The sequence below is a fragment of the Oncorhynchus clarkii genome, chromosome 19 (genome assembly GCF_045791955.1).
Source record: "Oncorhynchus clarkii lewisi isolate Uvic-CL-2024 chromosome 19, UVic_Ocla_1.0, whole genome shotgun sequence".
NCBI lineage: Eukaryota > Metazoa > Chordata > Actinopteri > Salmoniformes > Salmonidae > Oncorhynchus > Oncorhynchus clarkii.
The window spans coordinates 57,132,796-57,158,760 of NC_092165.1; the positions used below are offsets into that span (position 1 = coordinate 57,132,796).

The 25,965-nt window shown below is 44.4% G+C and overlaps 1 protein-coding gene across 1 annotated transcript in view; it reads left to right on the forward strand.

Annotated features, from left to right (window-relative positions):
* Positions 1–25,965, forward strand: part of LOC139374364 (MAM domain-containing glycosylphosphatidylinositol anchor protein 2-like) — a 180,618-nt gene that overhangs the window by 92,144 nt on the left and 62,509 nt on the right. The window contains exons 7-8 of the mRNA XM_071115401.1: positions 7,300–7,629; positions 10,392–10,685. Of these exons, the coding sequence (XP_070971502.1) occupies positions 7,300–7,629; positions 10,392–10,685 (624 nt within the window). The remainder of the gene's footprint in view (positions 1–7,299; positions 7,630–10,391; positions 10,686–25,965) is intronic.

Below are 25,965 nucleotides of genomic sequence, written 5' to 3' on the forward strand. Positions count from 1 at the left end.
TATCCCCTGGAAGTTGGCTTGTTAACTAGCCATATTGACATGATCTTTTATTAGCTTTTTAACTAGCCATCTTGACCTGATCTGTTATTAGCTAGCTAGCCAATTTGATTTGGTCCATCAATCAATGTAGCCTATTCATGTCTGTCAGCAGCAATCGTGATGTAACATTCACATTGCTGTCCAGTTTATACACTGCCCCCCGTTTATACACGTGTAAATAATAATTCTGTAAATTGTACCTTCCTCTATTATACTGATGCTAAAATGTTTATTCTATTCTACTGAGCCATTTACTTTATATTCATATTCTTCTATTTTATTATATCTTATTGTTGCATTTCGAGAAGGAACCTTCTCGCCCCCCAGCAGGAAAATCGAACGCACTGCACCTTATTGTGATGTTTTATCGATAACGACCTATTGGGTTGTATCAAGAACAAACAAAAAAATATGTAAAAAATATATATACATATATATTTAATAATAATAAAGAAGAGATTAAGATGGGCAAAAGAACACAGACACTGGACAGAGGAACTCTGCCTAGAAGGACAGCATCCCGGAGTCGCCTCTTCACTGTTGACTTTGAGACTGGTGTTTTGCGGATACTATTTAATGAAGCTGCCAGTTGAGGACTTGTGAGGCGTCTGTTTCTCAAACTAGACACTCTTAATGTACTTGTCCTCTCCCTCAGTTGTGTACCGGGGCCTCCCACTCCTCTTTCTATTCTGGTTAGTGCCAGTTTGCGCTGTTCTGTAAAGGGAGTACTAGTACACAGCATTGTATGAGATCTTCAGTTTCTTGGCTATTTCTCAAATGGAATATCCTTCATTTCTCAGAACAAGAATAGGCTGACAAGTTTCAGAAGAAAGTTCTTTTTTGGCCATTTTGAGCCTGCAATCGAACCCACAATGCTGGTGCTCCAGATACTGAACTAGTCTAAAGAAGGCCAGTATTATTGCTTCTTTAATCAGAACAACAGTTTTCAGCTGTACTAACATAATTACAAACATAATTACAAAAGGGTTTTCTATTGATCAATTAGCCCTTTAAAATGATAAACTTGGATTAGCTAACACAACGTGCCATTGGAACACAGGACTGTTCATTAGCAATGTCTACACTGTATTTCGGATCAATTTGATGTTATTTTAATGGACAAAAAAAGTAGCTTTTCTTTCAAAAACAAGGACATCTCAAAGTGACCCCAAACTTTTGAACGGTAGTGTATGTTGTGAATTCCCTTTTTTAAAGCCGTGCCTGCCAATCCCTGTGTCACACACATTATCTCTCCCACTGAATGAATTGTGTAACCCTGCCATTCCATCTCTCCTATACTCATACCTGATGAGCACAGAGTACACTGCAGGCGCTTCAGTGGCAGGAAGGAAAGCACTGTGGGACCGTGATTACCATTTGGAGAGATAGACACGCTGTTTCTGATGCTCTCTCCTCTGATCTCCCCTCCTCCCATCCCTTTTCCTCTCCTCTGCTCTCCCCTCCACCCATCCATTCTTCTCTGATCTCCCCTCCTCCCATCCCTTTTCCTCTCCTCTGCTCTCCCCTCCACCCATCCATTCTCCTCTGATCTCCCCTCCTCCCATCCCCTTTCCTCTGCTCTGATCTCCCCTCCTCCCATCCCCTTTCCTCTGCTCTGATCTCCCCTCCACCCATCCCTTCTCCTCTGATCTCCCCTCCTCCCATCCCCTTTCCTCTGCTCTGATCTCCCCTCCACCCATCCCTTCTCCTCTGATCTCCCCTCCTCCCATCCCCTTTCCTCTGCTCTGATCTCCCCTCCACCCATCCCTTCTCCTCTGATCTCCCCTCCTCCCATCCCTTTTCCTCTGCTCTGATCTCCCCTCCACCCATCCATTCTCCTCTGATCTCCCCTCCTCCCATCCCTTTTCCTCTGCTCTGATCTCCCCTCCACCCATCCATTCTCCTCTGATCTCCCCTCCTCCCATCCCTTTTCCTCTGCTCTGCTCTCCCCGCCACCCATCCCTTCTCTGCTCTTCCTCTCCTCCCCTTTTCTCCCCTCCCGTCCTCGCCTTTCCCCTGCTCTGTTCCGCTCTCTTCTCTGCCTTCTCCTCCCATCTTCTCTCTCCTCTCCTCCTTCCCATCACCTCACCCTCTTCTTTCCTTTCTTCCTCTCTCCCCTCCTTCCCCTCCTCCCTCTTCTTCACTCCTCTCTTCTCCTCGCCTCCTCCTTCTTCCTCTCCCCTCCTCCCTCATCCTCTCCCTTTATCCCTCTTCCTCTCCCGTCCGCCCTCTTAAACTCCCCTCCGCCCTCTCCCCTCTGCCCTCTTCCTCTCCCCTCCGCCCTCTTCCTCTCCCCTCCGCCCTCTCCCCTCCGCCCTCTTCCTCTCCCGTCCTCTGCTCTGCTCTCTCTTCCTTTCCTTTTCTCTCTCCCCTAGAGAACTTCTGCAGCTGGCCCCGTCAGCCCATCAGTGTCCACTGGGCCCCGTCTTCACTCTAGGGTCCTGGGCCAGCTATAGCTCCACTCTCACCCACAGCCCTCATTTACAAGTCATTAAAGGAAATAGGATGCGAGCCAAATAAATGATTTAGGAACAAATTTGATGAAGATCTGATTAACATGTTGATTTACATGCAGGGCAGCAAATGTAACTGAGCAGCGAAGTGACAGCATTAGGGGGAAGCTGTATAAATAATACCCTCTCTGCCCCCCCCCCCCCCAGTAAAAACGTAGCAGTGTCTCAGGCGGATCACTGCATGCATGCAGTGGGTCAGCTTGACTCACCTTTCATCGGAGAATTTGCAACTTAATCAATAGCGTAATTGAGCCTGAATGGCTGGAGTCTCCTTGCATGAGCACATAAAGCCTCTGAGGTGAGATTGGGAATCTGATGCCCTCGCATGAATACAGCCATTATCAAAAGAGCTTTTATATGACTACTTATGAGATGGCATGAAACGAGGTTAGACGGTAATCTTCACACAGACAGTCTAGGAAAGTAACTTGTGAGGCAGAGAGTCAAGTTACGGCAAGTCCTAGGTTTAATTTAATTTGAATTTGGTAATCTCAACAGAGCTGTTTATCCTGACAATAAACTAACTCTAGCTAGGCTAGGGGTTAGGATTAGGGTTAAGGCTAAGGGTTAAGGTCAGGATTTAGGTTAAAGGGTTAAGGTTAGGGAAAGGGTTAGGGAAAGGGTTAGCTAACATTCTAGTAGTAGTTGCAAAGTAGCTCAAATGTAGTAACTATTTGCAAAGTTGCTAATAAGATAAAATGCTTAAATTGTCCGTGATGAGATTCGAACACGCAACCTTTGGGTTGCTAGACGTTCACGTTATAAGCCGACCAACTACCCTCCGTTAATTTTTGCCTTAAGTAACCTTCTTCTGTCTTATGTAACCATACCGAACATAACTTATCATACTAATTTGTGTGTCCCCGATTTACGTGTACTATGTTACGTCCAGTCTATGAGACCAGGCTGAGTTATTGTTACTTATTGTGTATTTATTCCTGGTGATTATTATTTTTTCGATTATTTAAATGTTTCATTTTTTTCTCTCTCTGCATTGTTGGGAAGGGCCCATAAGAAAGCCTTTCACTGTTAGTATACACCTGTTGTTTACGAAACATGTGACTAATTTAATTTAGTGTGAAATATCCTTAATTTTTTTTCTTACATGTAAGTAAAACGGCTTACGTAACTACCGGAGCACGAGGTGGATTACATTTCTTACCAATGTAAATACCATCGAATGCAGCAGGCTGATTCACATCATGACCCCATCTGTAGTTACTCAGTACTACAGTAACCATACTGTATGAGTGAGTGACTTCACATTCATCATTCACTAGCTTGATCCCATGGTGCTGCGGTTGGCTTGAAGTCCGTGTCTTGGAGGGATTTACTTTTCATCTTGATTAATAGTGACAACAATACCATGCTTCACTCACGCACTCGCCTGGGCTATTTTTAGGTGCTGGGTAGTTAGCAACTCTTTGTGATGCCAAGAGACTGGAGAGATTTCTGTTGTGGTTCATGTTTTATGTTTTATGTCATAGGCATTGTTTTCATAGTGTGGAAACAGATATTTTTCTGTTGGACGTGGGTGGGGTTGACATTTCACTGCAATTATGGCTGTTGCCTTTTAAGGTGCATGCTCAAAACATTTGAATTCAAACTGAAGGTATAACTATTTGACCGCTGATTCATAGTATTGGATGCCAAACAGGTAGTAAGTGTAAAGGGGAACGAGAGGCCCCGGCTAAATCTGATATTTATTTACGTTACTATATCAGTTGTTTTTAAATTACATTACTATATCAGTTGTTTTATTTACATTACTATATCAGTTGTTTTTAAATTACATTACTATATCAGTTGTTTTATTTACATTACTATATCAGCTTTTTACATTTACATTACTATATCAGTTTTTTACATTTACATTACTATATCAGTTTTTTACATTTACATTACTATTTCAGTTTTTTGCATTTACATTACTATATCAGTTTTTTTACATTTACATTACCATATCAGTTTTTTTACATTTACATTACTATATCAGTTTTTTACATTTACATTACTATCAGTTTTTTACATTTACATTACTATATCAGTTTTTTACATTTGCATTACTATTTCAGTTTTTTACATTTACATTACTATATCAGTTTTTTACATTTACATTACTATTTCAGTTTTTTACATTTACATTACTATATCAGTTTTTTACATTCACATTACCATATCAGTTTTTTACATTTACATTACTATATCAGTTTTTTACATTTACATTACTATTTCAGTTTTTTACATTTACATTACTATATCAGTTTTTTACATTCACATTACCATATCAGTTTTTTACATTTACATTACTATATCAGTTTTTTACATTTATATTACTATTTTTTTTTTTACATTTACATTACTATATAAGTTTTTTGCATTTACATTACTATTTCAGTTTTTTACATTTACATTACTATATCCGTTTTTTACATTTACATTACTATATCAGTTTTTTACATTTACATTACTATCAGTTTTTTACATTTGCATTACTATATCAGTTTTTTACATTTACATTACTATTTCAGTTTTGTACATTTACATTACTATATCAGTTTTTTACATTTACATTACTATCAGTTTTTTACATTTACATTACTATCAGTTTTTTACATTTACATTACTATTTCAGTTTTTTACATTTACATTACTATATCAGTTTTTTACATTTACATTACTATATCAGTTTTTTGCATTTACATTACTATATCAGTTTTTTACATTTACATTACTATTTCAGTTTTGTACATTTACATTACTATATCAGTTTTTTACATTTACATTACTATATCAGTTTTTTTTTTTACATTACTATTTCAGTTTTTTTTTATTTACATTTACTATTAACTGGTATATTGAAAATACTTTTGCAACTTTATGCTTTTATTGTCCTGCAAAGATGCATTTCAACTCTGATGTAAATGGAGAATATATGTTTATGGAAAACACTGTGGTAAAAAAAAAAAGTGTAATGAGCCGCTTGTCGTGAAACATGTACCGCTGTCGGAAAAATGAGAGACAGTTAAAATGAACCTCAAGTCTTTGTTCATTCAGGCCCAACTGAAATGTAACCTGTCTTGGAGTTTCTGGGACTGCGGCTTCTTTCGTTTTTTTTGTTGCTCCTGCTATTATTAGCTGTCGATAATAACTTTGTCCTTGGTTTGTTTTGAGCATGTCACCTAACCAGGAAAAACTCTGGGACCTATTTATAGTAGACAATTACTTACACCCACTCTTTTTTTGGGGGGGGGGGGGTCACTAAAGGGAGACTTGTCTTTGGATCCAACTTCTGACACTAATATTATGCCTAGCTAGCTTAGGTGTGCAATGAATAAGCATTCATTCATTCAGCCATCTTTATTTGAAACTGGATGTTTTTGTGCCCCCAGGTGGCAGCCATATTGTTTTCTATATCAATACAGGAAGGTCCCTTGGTTATATATTATATGTTATATTATACAGTATGTTATATTACAGGCAAAGACACCTTTTCCTTCAGTGACTAAGATAAAAGGCAGAGTGTAAGTCATTGTTGTATAATATATTATATTAAAGGGGATAAAACAAACAAACTCTGGGCCCCAATTATTAGCATTAGCACTGATCGTGACGATCTCTCTCTCTTTTTATCCCCCCCCCCTCTCTCTCTCTCTCTCCCCTCTCTCTCTTTCTCTCCCCTCTCTCTCTTTCTCTCCCATCTCTCTCTCTTTCTCTCCCCCTGTCTCTCTCCCTCCCTCTCTTTCCCTTTCTGTCCTCTCTCTCCTCTCTCTTCCCCTCTCTCTCTCCCCCTTCTCTCTCTCTCTCCCTCTCTCTCTCCCCCTTCTCTCTCTCTCTCTCTCTCTCTCTCTCTCTCTCTCTCCCTCTCTCTCTCCCCCTTCTCTCTCTCTCTCCCTCTCCTTTTCTCTCCTCTCTCTTCCCCCTCTCTCTCCCCCCTTCTCTCTCCCCCCTTCTCTCTCCCTCCCGCTCTCTCTCCCCCCTCTCTCTCTCTCTCTTCCCCTCTCTCTCTCCCCCCTTCTCTCTCTCCCTCTCTCTCCCCCTTCTCTCTCTCTCTCTCTCTCTCTCTCTCTCTCTCTCTCTCTCCCTCTCCTTTTCTCTCCTCTCTCTTCCCCCTCTCTCTCCCCCTCTCTCTCTCTCTCTTCCCCTCTCTCTCCCCCCTTCTCTCTCTCTCCTTCTCTCCCTCTCTTTCTCCTCTCCCTCTCTCTCCCCTCTCTCTCTCTCTCTCTCCCTCTCTCTCTCTCATTTTCTCTCCTCTCTCTTCCCCTCTCTCTCTCTTCCCCTCTCTCTCTCTTCCCCTCTCTCTCCCCCCTTCTCTCTCTCTCTCCCTCTCTCCCTCTCTTTTTCCTCTCCCTCTCTCTCCCCTCTCTCTCTCTCTCCCTCTCTCTCTCTCCTTTTCTCTCCTCTCTCTTCCCCTCTCTCTCTCTTCCCCTCTCTCTCTCTTCCCCTCTCTCTCCCCCCTTCTCTCTCTCTCCCTCTCTCCCTCTCTTTCTCCTCTCCCTCTCTCTCCCCTCTCTCTCTCTCCCTCCTTTTCTCTCCTCTCTCTTCCCCTCTCTCTCTCTTCCCCTCTCTCTCTCTTCCCCTCTCTCTCTCTTCCCCTCTCTCTCTCTCCTTTTCTCTCCTCTCTCTTCCCCTCTCTCTCTCCCCCTTTCTCTCCTCTCTCTTCCCCTCTCTCTCTCCCCCCCTCTCTCCCTCTCTCCCTCTCTCCCTCTCTCTCGCTCTCTCTCTCTCTCTCTCTCTCTCTCTGCAGGGCTAAAGAAGGGGCGGTTCTGGATCACGCCCGACCCGTACCACAACGACGACAACATCCAGATTGGCCGTGAGGTTAAGATTTCATGCCAGGTGGAGGCCACGCCCCCAGAGGAGCTTCTGTTCAGCTGGCTGAAGAACGGACGGCCGCTGCGCAGCTCAGAGCGCATGGTCATCACCCACACTGACCCGGAAGTCCAGCCAGGCACCACCAACCTGGACATCATCGACCTCAAGTTCACCGACTTCGGCACCTACACCTGTGTGGCAGTGCTGAAGAACGGCGGCATCCCCGAGATCAGCATCGACGTCAATATCTCTTCGACCACAGGTGAGCAATGGTCTCTACTCTACTGTTGTCCTTCTAGTCTTTGTAATAGCTGTGTGGCACAGTGGACTGAAATAACCTCTTTAACTACACAGAGCTAGGCTGGCTTTGTCACAAGTCTAAGTAGCATAAAGTAGGTACAGGAAGTCATTACATTTACAGGAAGTCATAGTTTAAAGGTCATAGGTTACAGGGATATGGAAAGTCATCAAGATCTTTCAGTGGTTATGAAGGATGAGATGATGGACTCCCCTACCCCTCTTCATATTCAGTACATAACTACAGTACAGTATGTGTACTTTGATAGGAAGGATGGTACAGCAGAAGGATGGAGTTTCCAGTGAAGTCTGCATTCTAATGGGAATGTTTTCGGGCCAGATTGTTATTGGGATCGGTCCATTCAACCAGGCCTAAATCAGTCACTAATTGATGTGGATGTGCGGCTAATGTTTGTGGCGCGTTCCTACTTCCAAACCTAATGATTATTTACAGCCTGCTAGTCGAGGGTCACCTGTGTTATTTTCTCCTAATTAGCTCCTTCCTCTGTATGTTGCCTTTGGTTTGTTGGCGTCCGAACTGATACGAAAGATATTTAGGTGTGTTTTTTTCTGATAATACGTTTGTAAAGCTGGAACGGAACATCAAATGTTTGATGACGGGCTCCATTGGCATGATTATCCTCGTGTGGGAGGGAGGATTGGTAAATTGACAATGAAATGGAAGGGAGAACTTATAAACATGAAGGTGCTGGCCATTAGGATCATGGTGAGTAGCTACAACGCATAAACAATTCAAACCCAGAAATACTGTAGTTGAGTCTATTTGCAGTGGGGAGCCTTTGTAGAACATGCTAATGTGAGTCAACCTGGAAATGCATACATACATGCACACACACACACACACACACACACACACACACACACACACACACACACACACACACACACACACACACACACACACACACACACACTTCCCTCCCTGGCAAAGGTCTCAGCTGGTGTGTGTTCGTTTATTCCTTTCTTCTCTCCCTCTCCTTCACTCTCTCCCTCCTCTCTCCTTCCCTCCTCTTTCTCCCTCTCCTTCCCTCTCTCTCTCCTTCCCTCTCTCTCTCCTTCCCTTCCTCTCTCTCCTCTTTCTCCTTCCCTCTCTCTCCTTCCCTCTCCCTCCCTCTCCTTCCTTCCCTCTCTCCCTCCCTTCCTCTCTCTCCTCTCTCTCCTTCCCTCTCCCTCTCCTTCACTCTCTCCCTCCTCTCTCCTTCCCTCCTCTCCCTCTCTCTCTCCTTCCCTCTCTCTCTCCTTCCCTCCCGCTCTCCTTCCCTCTCCTTCACTCTCTCCCTCCACTCTCCTTCCCTCACTCCCTCTCTCCTTCCCTTCCTCTCTCTCCTCTCTCTCCTTCCCTCTCCCTCTCCTTCACTCTCTCCTTCCCTCCTCTCGCTCCCTCTCCTTCCCTCCTCTCGCTCCCTCTCCTTCCCTCTCTCTCTCCTTCCCTCCCGCTCTTCTTCACTCCCTCCTCTCTCCTTCCCTCTTTCTCTCCTCTCTCTCTCTCTCTCTCTCTCTCTCTCTCTCTCTCTCTCTCTCACTCTCTCTCTCTCTCTCTCTCTCTCTCTCTCTCCTTCCCTTTTCCTCTCCTTCCCTCTCTCTCTCCTCCCTCTCTCTCTCCTTCCCTCTCTCTCTCTCCTCCCCCTCTCCTCTCTTCTTCCCTCTCTCTCCTCTCCTTCCCTCTCTTTTTTCTTCCCTCTCTCTTGCTTCTTCCCTCGCTCTCTCCTTCCCTCGCTCTCCTCCCCCCTCTCCTCCTCTCCTTCCCTCTCTCTCTTCTTCCCTCTCCCTCTCTCCTTCCTTCTTATCTAGCCGTCTTGAGTGGTTAATCACATTCCCATTTTTAGTCCCTGTGTTTTGCCTTTATTGTCACGGCCAGTATATTATATCCAATGGAGCAGAGTAGCAACCTCCAACATGCATTACTAAAATCCATTTGGGCTAAGAGCAAAGTAAAGCCCGTCCAGAATGATTGGACCGGGTTGGGATGATGGTATATGCCTTTGGCAGAGAACCGCTGTGGTTGAGAGGAGGTGAAAGCTCAGGGGGGATAGCTACCCCTCCAAATGCACCAAATGAATGACCTGGCAATGCCCAGGAGACCTGTCTCTTCGCCTCTCTGCTCCGTGTTCGCTCACTCTACTACATATTTGTAGCTATTTTCTATTCATAGCTTTTTCATTTTGTGTAGCACCAGACGATACATTCAAACAAGGATGTCACAGTCAAAGCACTGTTTGAGGTGGGGGGGGGACGGACGGGCGAGGAGGTGGTTCTGAGGGTTGGATGGTCAGATTGCACAGCGCTCCCATCCTCCCACAGGGTGGTTGTGATGAAGAAAGTGGAGACTCCTACTCATTCTGTCTATCAACACCCTGATCTTGGTTGGAGAACTACAGGGTGTGCAGGCTTTGGTTCTTGCCCACCAGATTCAGATAATCAAGGTCTAGGTGATTAATTGATTAGTTGAATCAGGTGTTAACGCTGGGTTGAAATAAAACCTAGCTCTCCTGTATCAGAGTTTGATAACCACTGCCATGAAGTAAAGTTACGTAAAGTAACATCACGTTACACATCACATGATAAAGTAACATCACGTTACACATCACATGATAAAGTAACATCACGTTACATATCACATGATAAAGTAACATCACGTTACATATCACATGATAAAGTAACATCCCTGAAAGTAATGTAAAGTTTCTCTCTCCCTTTCTCTACCAGTCCCCCCGGAATTAACGGTGCCGCGGGACAAATCCCCCTTGGTGGTCCAGGAGGGTGACACGGTGGAACTCCAGTGCTTGGTCTCCGGGAAGCCTAAGCCCATCATCCTCTGGTCGAGGGCCGACAAAGAGGTGCCCATGCCCGACGGCGGCCTTCAGACAGAGAGCTACGACGGCGCACTGCGCATCGTGAATGTGTCCCGCGAGATGACGGGAACCTACCGCTGCGCCACCAGCCAGTACAACGGCTTCAACGTCAAACCCCGGGAAGCACTGGTGGAGCTCACTGTGCAGTGTGAGTATTCTGGATGTACAGTGTTTTTACAGTACACTTCTGTGAAATGCAATTGGTTTGAACCACGGTTGGTTTACGTTGGTGCCGTGACCCAGATAGGTCTCATCATGGAGCTCATCGTGCAGTGTGAGTAATGGATGGATGTACTGTATTTTTGGACGACCATCCACTCCTGATAAATATAACTGCTTCAAATTACAGTTGGTTACATTGGTGCCGTGACCTGGATACGTCTCTGTAAGGAGGAGGGAGTCAGGAAAGGTGGGTAAACTGTGCAATATTCAAAATTATATATTTAAATTGTGACGTGCAATCTGATCGGCACTCATCAGGAATTGACTATACATACGTTTTAAGGGGTTTAAGTTAAATGTGTGGGGGGGGTCACCTATGTTGCTATGGTATTTAATGTTCTTGACATACTGTATAGTAACGTGGCTGTAGATGAAGGAAAATCGTAAGATCCAACACGTCCCATCGGTTAATCATTAAAGTGTCAGAATTACATTTCTCCAGGTAGAAAGGTTAATGTAACATGGAAAGGTTAATGTTCCATGTTCAAAGAAATGGTTCAACACAACTTTAACTCAGTCACTAAAAATGTTATGGAAAAGGGTTGTGTGTCAGTGTTAATGACCATTAGCGGCCTACACTTTAGAGAAACGAGAGGCGTTTTGTAATCGCATAATCCATTACGTTTATTAACCTTGTTGAACAGACAGTGGTGTCCATAATTATTGGCACCCTTGATAAAGATGAGTAATAAACAAATATATGTAGAAATACTGAAATATATTGTAGAATTATTTTTAAACATATATTTTATACTAATACAATTTCTCAGAGAAAGAGATTTTGTTTAACAAATAATTTTTGATAAACCTCAAAAAGATTGAGGTCAAAATAATTGGCAACCCTGTTCCCAGCACCCTACCGTTGGAAGGATAACGACCCTGAGCCTTTTTCTAATATGTTTTATCAGATTGGAGAACACATTGGGAGGGACCTTACACCATTGTTCCATACAGATTTTTCCAGATCCTTGATATCATTAAACTGCGCTAATGGACGGCCCTCTTCAATTCAAACCACAGGGTTTTAATGGGATTTAAGTCCGGAGACTGGCCATTGCAAAATGTGGATTTTGTGGTCAATGAACATTTTCTTTGTGGATTTGAAAGTGTGCTTGCTGTTATTGTCTTGCTGGAAGGTCCACTTTGCGGCCAAGTGTCAGCCTCCTGGACAAGGCAACGAGGTTTTTGGCTAAAATGTCCTGCTACTTGATAAAGTCCATGATGCCTTTGGCCCCAGTACCAGTGGAAGCAAAACAGCCCCATAACATCAAAAGATGCACCACTATATTCTACAGTTTGTACGAGGTTATTTTCTGAATGTGCTTCTGTTTTTTTCAACAACAAAGAAATACCCAGGGTAATTTGCCTCAAGAGACCACTTTTTTTTGGACAAGTTATGTTTTCAAAACTGTTATGTTTACATTAATTCAGATTTTTCCCAGGGATACACAACATCCTGAAATATATGTGGATATCTTTGTTAGATAGAATACAATTTTTCCCTTGATGTAGTGATGCTGAATGTAAAAAAATAAAATGGCTCAACTTTAGCCGAAAACCTGGTTGCCTCTGCCAGGAGGCTGAAACTTGGTCACAAGTGGACCTTTTCCAGCAAGACAATAACCCCAAGCAAAATCCACAAAGAAATGGTTTATTGACCACAAAAATCAACATTTTGCAATGGCCAATCTCCAGACTTGAACCCCATTACAACCCTGTGGTTTTAATTGAATAGGGCAGTCCATAAGACGAAGAATATCAAGGATCTGGAAGGATTCTCTATATAATTTTCAGATGTTGTGAGCATACAGTTCAGTATTTTTTTATTATATATTTTCATAGTCTTTTTTGCTCATCTTTATCACAGGTGTCAATAATGATGCATGCAACCAGAGGAAATTAGCTGGTGATATGGAGGAAGACACTGTTAAGAGGCCAAAGAGTCTTCAAGTGGCACCCTATTCCCTATGTAGTGCACTACTTTTGACCATAGTGGTGCAATATATAGGGAGCCATTTGGGACACAAACTATGAGAAACATCCATCTAATTAATAGTGTTTGTGCTATACCTAATATTGGAGAGGGAAGGTGCCTTGGGCTGGGTTATTGAAATGCAGAGTTGTATCAAAGCACAAGGTGAGACTCAGATGCAGACACAGGAGGCAGATGGTTGGAGTCTTACAATGTTTAATAATGCAAAAGGGGTAGGCAAGAGAATGGTTGTGGACAGGCAAAAAGGTGAAGATCAGTGTCCAGGAGGTACAGAGTTGTAGGCAGGCAGAATGGTCAGGCAGGCAGGTACAGAAACAGGCCAGGGTCAAAAATTCGCTAACGACCCTCCCGGCTCCGCCCACTGACAACCTATTAAGGAAAACAAGAGCAAATCGAATGAATTCGGCAGACAGAGTGGGGGGGGTATTCAGGTAGTGTGGCAGGCCAAAACTCATAACGGAATAGGAGTACAGACCAGAGGGTATAATATAGGCAGAGATTTCACGTGCCCTACTCGTCAGTGGCACCTGCCAATAGCCCTTTAACAGGTCGAATTTGCGCATAAACTTAGCTGCTCCGACTTTATCAACACAGTCCTCCATCCGAGGAAGAGGAAATTAATCTGGTTTAGTGACACTGTTTACACTGTTTACCTTACGGTAGTCCCTACAAAATGTGTTTGTCCCATCCGGTTTACTGACCAAGATACAAGGAGAAGCCCAACTGGAGAAAGAAGGCTCTGCTATGTCACTCTTCAGCATGACCTGACCTCAGCATCCAGACAACGCCGTTTCTCTGAAGAAACTCTATAAAACCGCTGACGAATGGGGTCAGCATCTCCAACGTCAATATCGTGTTCTATTAAGTTTGTACGTGTAGGTGTATCAGAAAACAAACCAGGAAATCTCAGAATCAGACCGACCATCTCTTCCCACCCATCAACAGGGAGATAAGCGAGAAGGCGGTCTAAAACATCCAGTGTCTCTGAATTTGTCAATCTACCCTGCAGTATGCAATTGTCGGGTCCAGGAACATCTTCCTCCCCATGCACGGACCTAGCATCTTCAGTCTCAGAGGAAAGTGCATAATTGGGTTTCAATAAATTTACATGGCACCGTTGGTGTGCTTTTCTTCGTTCTGGAGTGGCAACTAGATAGTTTTTCTCAGTGCACTGGCGCACAAACGTATATGAACCTTGAAACTTGGCTTGAAAAGGAGAACCACCAATTGGCAACAGAGCAAGAACCCGTTCACCTGGACTAAAGTGACGAGGCTCAGTTTGCCGATCAAATATGCCCTTCATCCTCTCCTGTGAAGAGGGTAGCTTCTCTTTAGCCATTTTACCGGCGGCGTACAGGTGTCGCCGGAAATCAAACACATAAGATAACAGGGACTGAGGGGGCTCGGGAGACTTCCTGTCATCCTGGAGAACAGATAGAAGTCAATGCACCCTATGTCCAAACACAAGGTAATTTGGACTGAAACCCGTGCTCTCCTGTGTAACCTCCCTAGCGGCTAACAGTAACCAAGGCAACCCCTCCTCCCAATCCTTATCCATCTCAGTACAATAAGCTCTTAACAAAGTGTTTGATGGAAACTTTCCAGCGCTCCTTGACTTTGCGCGTGATAGGCGCTAGACAAATTGTGTTTAATATGGAGCTGTTGAAGGACCTGACCAAACAGATTAGAGGTCAAATTAGGTCCTTGATCACTCTGAATTACCTTAGGGATTCCAAACAGTGAGATAAACAGAGTCAAAGCGTTTAGCACAGACTTAGTCGTGATAGACCGGAGAGGATAGGCAGCCGGAAACCTAGTGGTCTGACACATCACAGTGAACAGGTAACTACTACCCTTTTTAAAACGGGTCAAAGGACCTACACAGTCAATAATCAGATACTCAAAAAGGTTGGCTGAGTACAGGAATAAGAAACAGTGGTACCGGCTTAATAGTTTGATTAGGTTTACCAGTTAATTGACAGGTGTGACAAGTTTTGATGAACTCAGAAACATCCCTCTTTAACCGAGGCCAAAAGAAATGTCTTAATATGTGATTGTAGGTTTTCCTCACACCCATATGTCCAGCAATGTCATTGTGGGAAGTTGTCAACACCAACTCACGAATCTTAACCTCACTATGGTATGGGGGACTATTGTCACCTACGGATGAAAAGCGTGCCAAAAGTAAACTGCCTTTTACTCAGGCCCAGTAGCTAGGATATGCATATAATTAGTAGATTTGGATAGAAACCGCTCCAAAGTTTTCAAAACTGTTCAAATAATGTCTGTGAGTATAACAGAACTGATATGGCAGGAAGTGGGACATTTTTGATGTGGGTGCTTTTCTCTTGACTGCCTATACAGTATGTCAATGTTTAGTACCTAGATTGCCGTTCCTATGGCTTCCACTAGATGTCAACAGTCTTTAGAAATTGTTTCAGGCTTGTGTTCTGAAAAATTAGGGAGTAAGACCACTTTGAGTCAGTGGATAGTGGGAAGTCCCCACTGCGCACGACCGAGAGAGCGCCTTTCTTGTTTTTCTTTTATATTGACGAAGCTATTGTCCGGTTGAAATATTATCGATTATTATGACTAAAAACAACCTGAGGATTGATTTTAAACATCATTTGACATGTTTCTACGAATTTTACTGATAGTATTTGGATTTTTCGTCTGCCTGTTGTGACTGCCTTTGAGCCATTGGATTACTGAACAAAACGCGCCAACAAACGGAGGTATTTGGATATAAAGATGGACTTTATCGAACAAATTGAACATTAATTGTGTATCTGGGAGTCTTGTGAGTGCAACCATACAAAGATCATCAAAGGTAAGTGATTAATCTTGTTGCTATTTCTGACTTTTATGACTAATCTTCTTGGCTGGTAACTGTATGTAATGTTTTGTGTGCTGGGCGCTGTCCTCAGATAATCGCATGGTATGCTTTCGCCGTAAAGCCTTTTTGAAATCTGACACCGCGGTTGGATTAACAAGAAGTTCATCTTTAAGCCGATTGTTAACACTTGTATGTTTTCTGAATTTTTATTATGAGTATTTCTGTTTTTGAATTTGGAGCTCTGCAATTTCACTGTATGTTGGCCTGGTGGGACGATAGCGTCCCACACCCACCAGAGAGGTTAACTGGTACAACAACCTGACTAATCGCTTCCCCCAGAAAACAACTACCATGAGACACCCACTTTCTCATCAGGCTTTAGCACGCTCCAAATCTTGTTTAAATTCCAATACCTTTTCATACTTTACACAATCATGCTCTAGCTTCTCACGATCATGCTCTAGCTTCTCATTATCAAAAATCAAAATCAATTTTATTTGTCACATACACATGGTTAGCAGATGTTAATGCGAGTGTAGCGAAATGCTTGTGCTTCTAGTTCTGACGTTGCAGTAATATCTAACAATTTCACAACAACACACAAGTGTAAAGGAATTAATAAGAATATGTACATAAAAATATATGGATGAGCGATGCCAATCGGCATAGGCAAGATGCAGTAGATGGTTTAGAGTACAGTATATACATATGAGATGAGTAATGTAGGGTATGTAAACATTATATAAAGAGGCATTGTTTAAAGTGGCTAGTGATACATTTCTTACATCCAATTTTTTATTATTAAAGTGGCTAGAGATGAGTCAGTATGTTGGCAGCATCCAGTCAATGTTAGTGATGGCTGTTTAACAGTCTGATGGCCTTGAGATAGAAGCTGTTTTTCAGTCTCTCGGTCCCAGCTTTGATGCACCTGTACTGACCCTGCTTTCTGGATGATAGCGGGGTGAACAGGCAGTGGCTCGGGTGGTTGTTGTCCTTTATGATCTTTTTGGTCTTCCTGTGAAATCGGGTGGTGTAGGTGTCAGGAAGGGCAGGTAGTTTGCCCCCGGTGATGCTTTGTGCAGACCCCACCACCCTCTGGAGAGCCTTACAGTTGTGGGCGGAGCAGTTGCCGTACCAGGCGGTGATACAGCTCGACAGGATGCTCTCGATTGTGCTTCTGTAGAAGTTTGTGAGTGTTTTTGGTGACATGCCCAATTTCTTCAGCCTCCTGAGGTTGAAGAGGCGCTGCTGCGCCTTCTTCACCACGCTGTCTGCGTGGGTGGACCATTTCAGATTGTCCGTGATGTGGACGCCGAGGAACTTAAAACTTGCTGCTCCCTCTGCTGTTTCCTGAAGTCCACCATCATCTCCTTTGTTTTGTTGACATGTGAGTGTGAGGTTATTTTCCTGACATAACACTCCGAGGGCCCTCACCTCCTTCCTGTAGGCCGTCTGGTCGTTGTTGCTAATCAAGCCTACCACTGTAGTGTCGTCTGCAAACTTGATGATTGAGTTGTAGGCGTGCATGGCCATGCAGTCATAGGTGAACAGGGAGTACAGGAGAGGGCTGAGAACCTACCCTTGTGGGGCCCCAGTGTTGATGTTCAGCGGGGTGGAGATGTTGTTTCCTATCCTCACCACCTGGGGGCGGCCCGTCAGGATATCCAGGACCCAGTTGGGGCGGGGTCAAGACCCAGGGTCTCGAGCTTGATGACGAGTTTGGAGGGTACTATGGTGTTAAATGTTGAGCTGTAGTCGATGAACAGCATTCTTACATAGGTATTCCTCTTGTCCAGATGGGTTAGGGCAGTGTGCCGTGTGATTGCGATTGTGTTGTCTGTGGACCTATTGGGGTGGTAAACAAATTGGAGTGGGTCTAGTGTGTCAGGTAGGGTGGAGGTGATATGGTCCTTGACTAATCTCACAGCACTTCATGATGACGGAAGTGAGTGCTACGGGGCGATAGTCATTTAGCTCAGTTACCTTAGCTTTCTTGGGAACCGGAATAATGGTGGCCCTCTTGAAGCATGTGGTAATAGCAGACTGGGATAAGGATTGATTGAATATGTCCATAAACACACCAGCCAGCTGGTCTACACATGCTCTGAGGACGCGGCTAGGAATGCCGTCTGGGCTGGCAGCCTTGCGAGGGTTAACACGTTTAAATGTTTTACTCACGTTGGCTGCAGTGGAGAGCCCGCAGGTTTTGTTAGCGGCCATGTTGGTAGCACTGTATTGTCCTCAAAGCGAGCAAAGAAGTTATTTAGTTTGTCTGGGAGCAAGACATCGTGGTCTGCGACAGGGCTGGTTTTCTTTTTGTAGTCCGTGATTGACTGTAGACCCTGCCACATACCTCTCGTGTCTGAACCGTTGAATTGCGACTCTGCTTTGTCCCTATACTGACACTTTGCTTGTTTGATTGCCTTGCGGATGGAATAGCTACACTATATTCGGTCATGTTTCCAGTTGCCTTGCCCTGATTAAAAGCAGTCGTTCGCGCTTTCAGTTTTGCGCGAATGCTGCCATGGGGAAGGTTTTAATAGTCGCTGTGAGTACGACATCACCGATGCCCTTACTAATAAACTCGCTCACCGGATCAGCGTATTCATCAATGTTATTGTCCGACGCTATGCGGAACATATCCCAGTCCACGTGATCGAAGAAATCTTGAAGCGTGGAATCCGATTGGTCGGACAGACAGAGAGCACGGGCTCTCTGTCTGGGGAGTAGTATACTCAGGAGCGGTGCGCGATGTGCCGGTCTACGGAGCCTGACCAGAAGACCGCTCCGTCTGACCCTTCTGCGGCGCCATTGTTTTGGGTTGCCGGCTGGGATCCGATCTAATGTCCTGGGTGGTGGACCAAACAAAGGATCCGTTTCCTGTTTTAGTTTCTGTCTATAGGCTGGGAGCAACAAAATGGAGTCGTGGTCAGATTTTCCTAAAGGAGGGCGGGGGAGGGCTTTGTATGCGTCGCGGAAGTTAGAATAACAATGATCCAGGGTTTTGCCAGCCTGGTTTGCGCATTCGATATGCTGATAAAATTTAGGGAGCCTTGTTTTCAGATTAGCCTTTTTAAAATCCCCAGCTACAATAAATGCAGCCTCAGGATATGTGGTTTCCAGTTTACATAGAGTCCAATGAAGTTCTTTCAGGGCCGTCGATGCGTCTGCTTAGGGGTGGGATATACACGACTGTGATTATAATCGAGGTGGCTGACTCTGATAACGTATCCCGAGTGAAACAAAGAACGTTACAATCTCTGATGTCTCTCTGGAAGGCAACCCTTGCTCTGCCTTGTTGTCAAGAGACTGGACATTGGGGAGTAGTATACTCAGGAGCGGTGCGCGATGTGCCGGTCTACGGAGCCTGACCAGAAGACCGCTCCGTCTGACCCTTCTGCGGCGCCATTGTTTTGGGTTGCCGGCTGGGATCCGATCTAATGTCCTGGGTGGTGGACCAAACAAAGGATCCGTTGCTCTTATGTTCAATAGTTCCTCCTGGCTGTATGTAATAAAACTTAAGATTTCCTGGGGTAACAATGTAAGAAATTGCCCCCCAGGACAATTGCTCAGTCCACAGACACCACACAAAAATAACAAACAAAATAACCATGCCCAACGTATTCCAAAGTGAAACACGTCGCTAAGCCCAACAGGGGGAAAATAAAGGCTATAGCTCCGGGTAGCTAGTGTCACTACCCTACCCAAATCTCCTACTGAGGTACACAGCCGACTGTACTCACCTCCTCGGACCGATGTCCCAACAGCGAGTAGAACAAGAGTCTCCAGCCTGGGCAAAAGGCTTGGAAACTAATCTATGTACTCTCCAACGCAGCACACCAACTATCCACGCAGTGGCAAGTTTACCAAACAAACAAAGGCAACCAATACTGGGCACCAAACATTACAACTCAAACAAACTGTAACAAAAGATGCAAACAGCACACCTACAGAGTTCTCAAACAAACTCCACGTTTTCCCCCAAACACAATACCTTCATGAGCCCAGGACGACTGCACCGTATTGAGGGGAGGATGGATGGGGCCATGTATCGCGAGATCTTGGCCAACAACCTCCTTCCCTTCCAGCATGACAGCGTCCCGAAACACACAGCCAGGGCAACTAAGGAGTGGCTCCGTAAGAAGCATCTCAAGGTCCTGGAGTGGCCTAGCCAGTCTCCAGACCTGAACCCAATAGAACATCTTTGGAGGGAGCTGAAAGTCCATATTGCCCAGCGACAGCCCCAAAACCTGAAGGATCTGGGGAAGGTCTGTATGGAGGAGTGGGCCAAAATCCCTGCTGCAGTGTGTGCAAACCTGGTCAAGAACTACAGGAAACGTATCATCTCTGTAATTGCAAACAAAGGTTTCTGTACCAAATATTAAGTTCTGCTTTTCTGATGTATCAAATACTTATGTCATGCAATAAAATCCAAATGAATTACTTAAAAATCATACAATGTGATTTTCTGGATTTTTGTTTTAGATTCCGTCTCTCACAGTCGAAGTGTACCTATGATAAAAATGACAGACCTCTACATGCTTTGTAAGTAGGAAAACCTGCAAAATCGGCAGTGTATCAAATACTTGTTCTCCCCACTGTATGTAGTTACATCTCTATGGGTGATACTCTAGTCTAACAGATCCACAATGGCTCCACTCATAGTTTGAGTTTCACACTCAAGGGTGATTGTGAACATCATTATGTGTGTGTGTGACTCACAGATGTTGTTTGTTGTTGCTAGCCAGTTTAACAGCTCTCCACTCATTATGTAACTCCCATGCAGCCATGTCCTTGAGCACGAGGGCTAAGGTTAATTCACTATAAATACAGCACGCCACTGAATGTGATGTTGCACAGAAGTGTGCCTGCTAGCCGTGGGGTCTGTACATTCTGTAGGGTTGTGCGTACAGCACGAGGATGTACCATGTTCTTTAGCAAACACCAACATTTACTTGCATTTGTAGACCTATTTTTCTGCTCTCTATTGAAACCTCTTTCTGCTCTCTAATAAAACCCTCTTTCTGCTCTCTAATAAACCCTCTTTCTGCTCTCTACTAAAACCTCTTTCTGCTCTCTAATAAAACCCTCTTTCTGCTTTAATTGAACCTCTTTCTGCTCTTTAATAAAAGCCTCTTTCTGCTCTTTAATAAAAGCCTCTATCTGCTCTCTAATGAAACCCTCTTTCTGCCCTTTAAAAAAACCTATTTCTGCACTCTAACAAAACTTTCTTACTGCTCTCTAATTAAACCTATATCTGCTCCGTGCTGAAACCCTCTTTCTGCTCTCTAATAAAACCCTATTTCTGCTCTCTAATAAGCCCTCTTTCTGCTCTCTACTAAAACCTCTTACTGCTCTCTAATTAAACCTAGATCTGCTCCGTGCTGAAACCCTCTTTCTGCTCTCTACTAAAACTCTATTTCTGCTCTCTAATAAGCCCTCTTTCTGCTCTCTACTAAAACCTCTTTCTGCTCTCTAATAAAACCCTCTTTCTGCTCTCTACTAAAACCCTATTTCTGCTCTCTAATAAGCCCTCTTTCTGCTCTCTAATAAAACCTCTTTCTGCATTAATGAAACCTCTTTCTGCTCTCTAATATAACCTCTGCTCTCTAATAAAACCTTGTTCTGTTCTCTAATAAAACCTCTTTCTGCTCTAATTGAACCTCTTTCTGGTCTCTAATAAATCCATATTTCTGCTCTCCAATAATACTTAATTATGCTCTCTATTAAAACCTATTTTTGTGCTCCAATAAAACCTCTTTCTGCTCTCTAATGAAACCTCTTTCTGCTCTCTAATAAAACCTTGTTCTGCTCTCTAATGAAACCTCTTTCTGCTCTCTAATGAAACCCTCTTTCTGCTCACTAATGAAATCTCTTTCTGCTCTCTAATAAACCCTCTTTCTGTGCTCTAATGAAACCTCTTTCTGCTCTCTAATAAAACCTTTCTGCTCTCTAATTAAATCCCTCTTTCTGCTCTCTTTCTGCTCTCTAAAAAACATATTTCTGCACTCTAATAAAACTATATTTCTGCACTCTAATAAAGCCTATTTCTGCTCTAATGAAACCATCTTTCTGCGCTCTAATTAAACTTAATTATGCTCTCTTTTGAAACCTCTTTCTGCTCTCTAATAAACCTCTTTCTGCTCTCTAATCGAACCTCTTTCTGCTCTCTATTAAAACCTCTTTCTTCGCTCTAATGAAACGTCTTTCTGCTCTCTAATTAAACCTCTTTCTGCGCTCTAATAAAACCTCTTTCTGCTCTCTAATAAACATTGTCAGAGAGAATCCTGTTCTTGCCATGTCATGGACATGATAAATGAGGACATTCATATTCAATGATTGAGGACTTGTTATCGACCGACAGGCCTATGTGGAAACTGAATATTCTTTATCAATCGATTTAGTCTTTTTAACCTGTTTAGTTGTTTTGCTAAATAGCACCAATAGCACGGGGGCTGTGTGTGGCACTGGTAGAAGTAGTGCACTATATAGGGAACGAATTATATATATTGGTGACGAATTCAAATCAAATTTCATTTGTCACACATGTTTAGCAGCTGTTATTGCGGGTGTAGTGAAATGCAAGTAATATCTAACAATTTCACAACAATACACACAAATCTAAAGTAAAGGAATGGAATTAAAAATATATAAATATTTCTTTCATGGTTTGCTAGTCTGGGGTTGTTGCCTTTTTATTTATTTTAATATTTTCAATGATGTGTTCAAATGAGTTCCGGCTCTCAAAAAATATAAACTCTCAGAGAACATGTCATTGTCAGGTATGCGTAAATGATTGTAAAGGACTGAGGTGCAGGAGAGCAGATATGGTGTAGCCAACGGAGCCTTTTATTTTGGCGAACCAAAAACACACGGCAAAGTGAACACGGAATAACAATACGGGTTAACATAACCCAGCGCAACAGACTAACGTGCGCAATACATGAAACAGAATAAACAATACCACACAAAGACATGGGGGAAACAGAAGCTTAAATATACAACACATAATGAGGGAAATGAGAACCAGGTGTGTGGAAAAACAAGACAAAACAAATGGAAAATGAAAAATGGATCGGCGATGGCTCGAAGACCAGAGACGTCGACCGCCGAGCACCGCCCGAACAAGGAGAGGCATCGGCTTTGGCAGAAGTCGTGACAGTCATCAAAAATGGGACATTAAAATTGACTGAGTGCCAAAATCCACAGCCAATCATTTCTTTACTTGGCGGCAAAGAAAGTCTAAATTATTAAATTAATTACTATTATTAATTATTTCATACCTGTACAGCTGTTCAGAACAACAATTAAATGTAGCTGAAGTTATGAAGGATTCAATTGTAAAACATAATATGGTGTTACTGTAGTGAGAGAAACTGTGCGTGACAGATATCTATAAGGAGGCAACGATCACATAATTTTTTTTCAGTCTGTCCTGTAGGGTAACGTCTTCAGTCTCTCCTGTAGGGTAATGTCTTCAGTCCGTGCTGTAGGGTTACGTCTTCAGTCCGTCATGTAGGGTAACGTCTTCAGTCCGTCCTGTAGGGTAACGTCTTCAGTCCGTCCTGTAGGGTAACGTCTTCAGTCCGTCCTGTAGGGTAACGTCTTCAGTCCGTCCAGTAGGGTAACGTCTTCAGTCCGTCCTGTAGGGTAACGTCTTCAGTCCGTCCTGTAGGGTAACGTCTTCAGTCCGTCCCGTAGGGTAACGTCTTCAGTCCGTCCCGTAGGGTAACGTCTTCAGTCCGTCCCGTAGGGTAACGTCTTCAGTCCGTCCCGTAGGGTATCGTCTTCAGTCCGTCCTGTAGGGTAACGTCTTCAGTCCGTCCTGTAGGGTAACGTCTTCAGTCCGTCCTGTAGGGTAACGTCTTCAGTCCGTGCTGTAGGGTTACGTCTTCAGTCCGTCCTGTAGGGTAACGTCTTCAGTCCGTCATGTAGGGTAACGTCTTCAGTCCGTCCTGTAGGGTAACGTCTTCAGTCCGTCCTGTAGGGTAACGTCTTCAGTCCGTCCTGTAGGGTAACGTCTTCAGTCCGTCCTGTAGGGTAACGTCTTCAGTCCTTCCCGTAGGGTAACGTCTTCAGTCTGTCCCGTAGGGTAACGTCTTCAGTCCGTCCCGTAGGGTAACGTCTTCAGTCCGTCCCGTGGGGTAACGTCTTCAGTCCGTCCCGTGGGGTAACGTCTTCGGCGTGTCCCGTGGGGTAACGTCTCCGGCGTGTCCCGTGGGGTAACGTCTCCGGCGTGTCCCGTGGGGTAACGTCTCCGGCGTGTCCCGTGGGGTAACGTCTCCGGCGTGTCCCGTGGGGTCACGTCTCCGGCGTGTCCCGTGGAGTCACGTCTCCGGCGTGTCCCGTGGGGTCACGTCTCCGGCGTGTCCCGTGGGGTCACGTCTCCGGCGTGTCCGGTGGGGTAACGTCTCCGGCGTGTCCCGTGGGGTAACGTCTCCGGCGTGTCCCGTGGGGTAACGTCTCCGGCGTGTCCCGTGGGGTAACGTCTCCGGCGTGTCCCGTGGGGTAACGTCTCCGGCGTGTCCCGTGGGGTAACGTCTCCGGCGTGTCCCGTGGGGTAACGTCTCCGGCGTGTCCCGTGGGGTAACGTCTCCGGCGTGTCCCGTGGGGTAACGTCTCCGGCGTGTCCCGTGGGGTAACGTCTCCGGCGTGTCCCGTGGGGTAACGTCTTCGGCGTGTCCCGTAGTGTATCGACTTCGGCCTGTCCCGTAGGTTTACATCTTCAGCCGCCAGCTCTAGGCTGTGTGTTGTTCCCTCTTCCCTGGAAGAGGCACCGGGGCTGTGTGTGTGTTACATGCGTGCCTGTGTGTCTGCTTGCCTGCCTGCGGGTGTGCGTGCCTGTGTTTAGGAGATGCCTGTTAGTGATGACTCATACAACATCTCTCTATATGTGCATGTCATGTATCCTCCATTTCACAAATCCGTCCTCCTCCTCTTCCTCCTCTTCCTGCAGAGATTGTGATTACAGGGAAGGGAACTAGGGCAGGGAAGAGAGAAGGGTAGCTAGGAAGATAATCCCTGGCACAGGACTCATTACTGGCTGTAGGTCTGGGCACCCGTGTATGCTACTGGATAATGTGGACTTATATCTGTGACAGCTGAGCAGTCTCTTGCAGCAGAGGTAGCAGAGTTTGTGGGGGATTGAGAGGAGAGATGACAGAGGAGAGAGAGAGAGAGAGATACACATGAGAGAGGGAGATACGAGAGAGAGATACGAGAGAGAAAGAAAAACAGAGCAGAGTGAAAGAGAGAGAGATACGAGAGAGATTTCCCTAGGTTTTAAGCCTCCAGATCAGCATTACTCTGTTATATTGGTAATGAAAATAGCTCTCTCTCTCCCTCTTTTCTATCTCTCTTTCCTTCTCTTTCCATCTCTCTCTCTCCCTCTTTTCTATCTCTTTCCTTCTCTTTCCATCTCTCTCTCTCTCCCTCTTTTCTATCTCTTTCCTTCTCTTTCCATCGCTCTCTCTCTCTCTCCCTCTTTTCTATCTCTCTTTCCTTCTCTTTCCATCTCTCTCTCTCTCTCTTTCCTTCCCTTTCCATCTCTCTCTATCTCTTTCCTTCTCTTTCCATCTCTCTCTCGCTCTCTCCCGCTTCCGCCCCACGTCACACTCTACCCAAAGTGAAGCCATTAAGACCTGGGGGCCATCTGTTAAGGCAGCCCCTTGTATTTAGCCCTAGCGTAAGTGCATGCATGTTTTTAATAAATTCCTCTGTCGTAACTGTGTAATCTTTATTACCACTCTGTTCTACATGTCAGGGCCACCGGAGACCAGCTAGTACATGTATTTCAGCAAAGTGCTTTGCCTTGCTTGTATGCTTAGGCTAGCGATGAACGGCTGCAACAATAGCACTCAGTTTTAATTGTGTTTTAATATGCATAGAAGCCATTGTGATGGCTGTTCTTGAAGACATATTAAGACAAAAGACCTGGGCTAACTTTGGATACTTGGAAGAAGATCTCGGGTTGACTCCACTGCAACTTCTCAGAAAGCCCCAGAAGGATTTACATCTCACTTTAAAAGCCTACCCCAGTGAAACTATTGATGTGCAATACTGTGCAGCTCTGATTTGGAGACTTCAATTTAGTTCAATGGCACTGTACAATGTCCATCTGAAATATTTCAGGCTTTAGTTCACCAGAAATATCGGAACGGTATCTAATGATAATAGCCGCAAGACTGATTTCTTTGACTTCACGCTGCATCTATGCCACCATAAAGATGCCACCATAAAGAACCATTGGTCAATTTCTATGGAAGACCAGGTGTATTAGGAATCATTCACTGATATGTACCTGATGAAAACGGGGACCGGCAAACAATGTAGAGACCACAGCCCCGTCACCCAGGTAATTGAAAGCTCTCAGGTAAT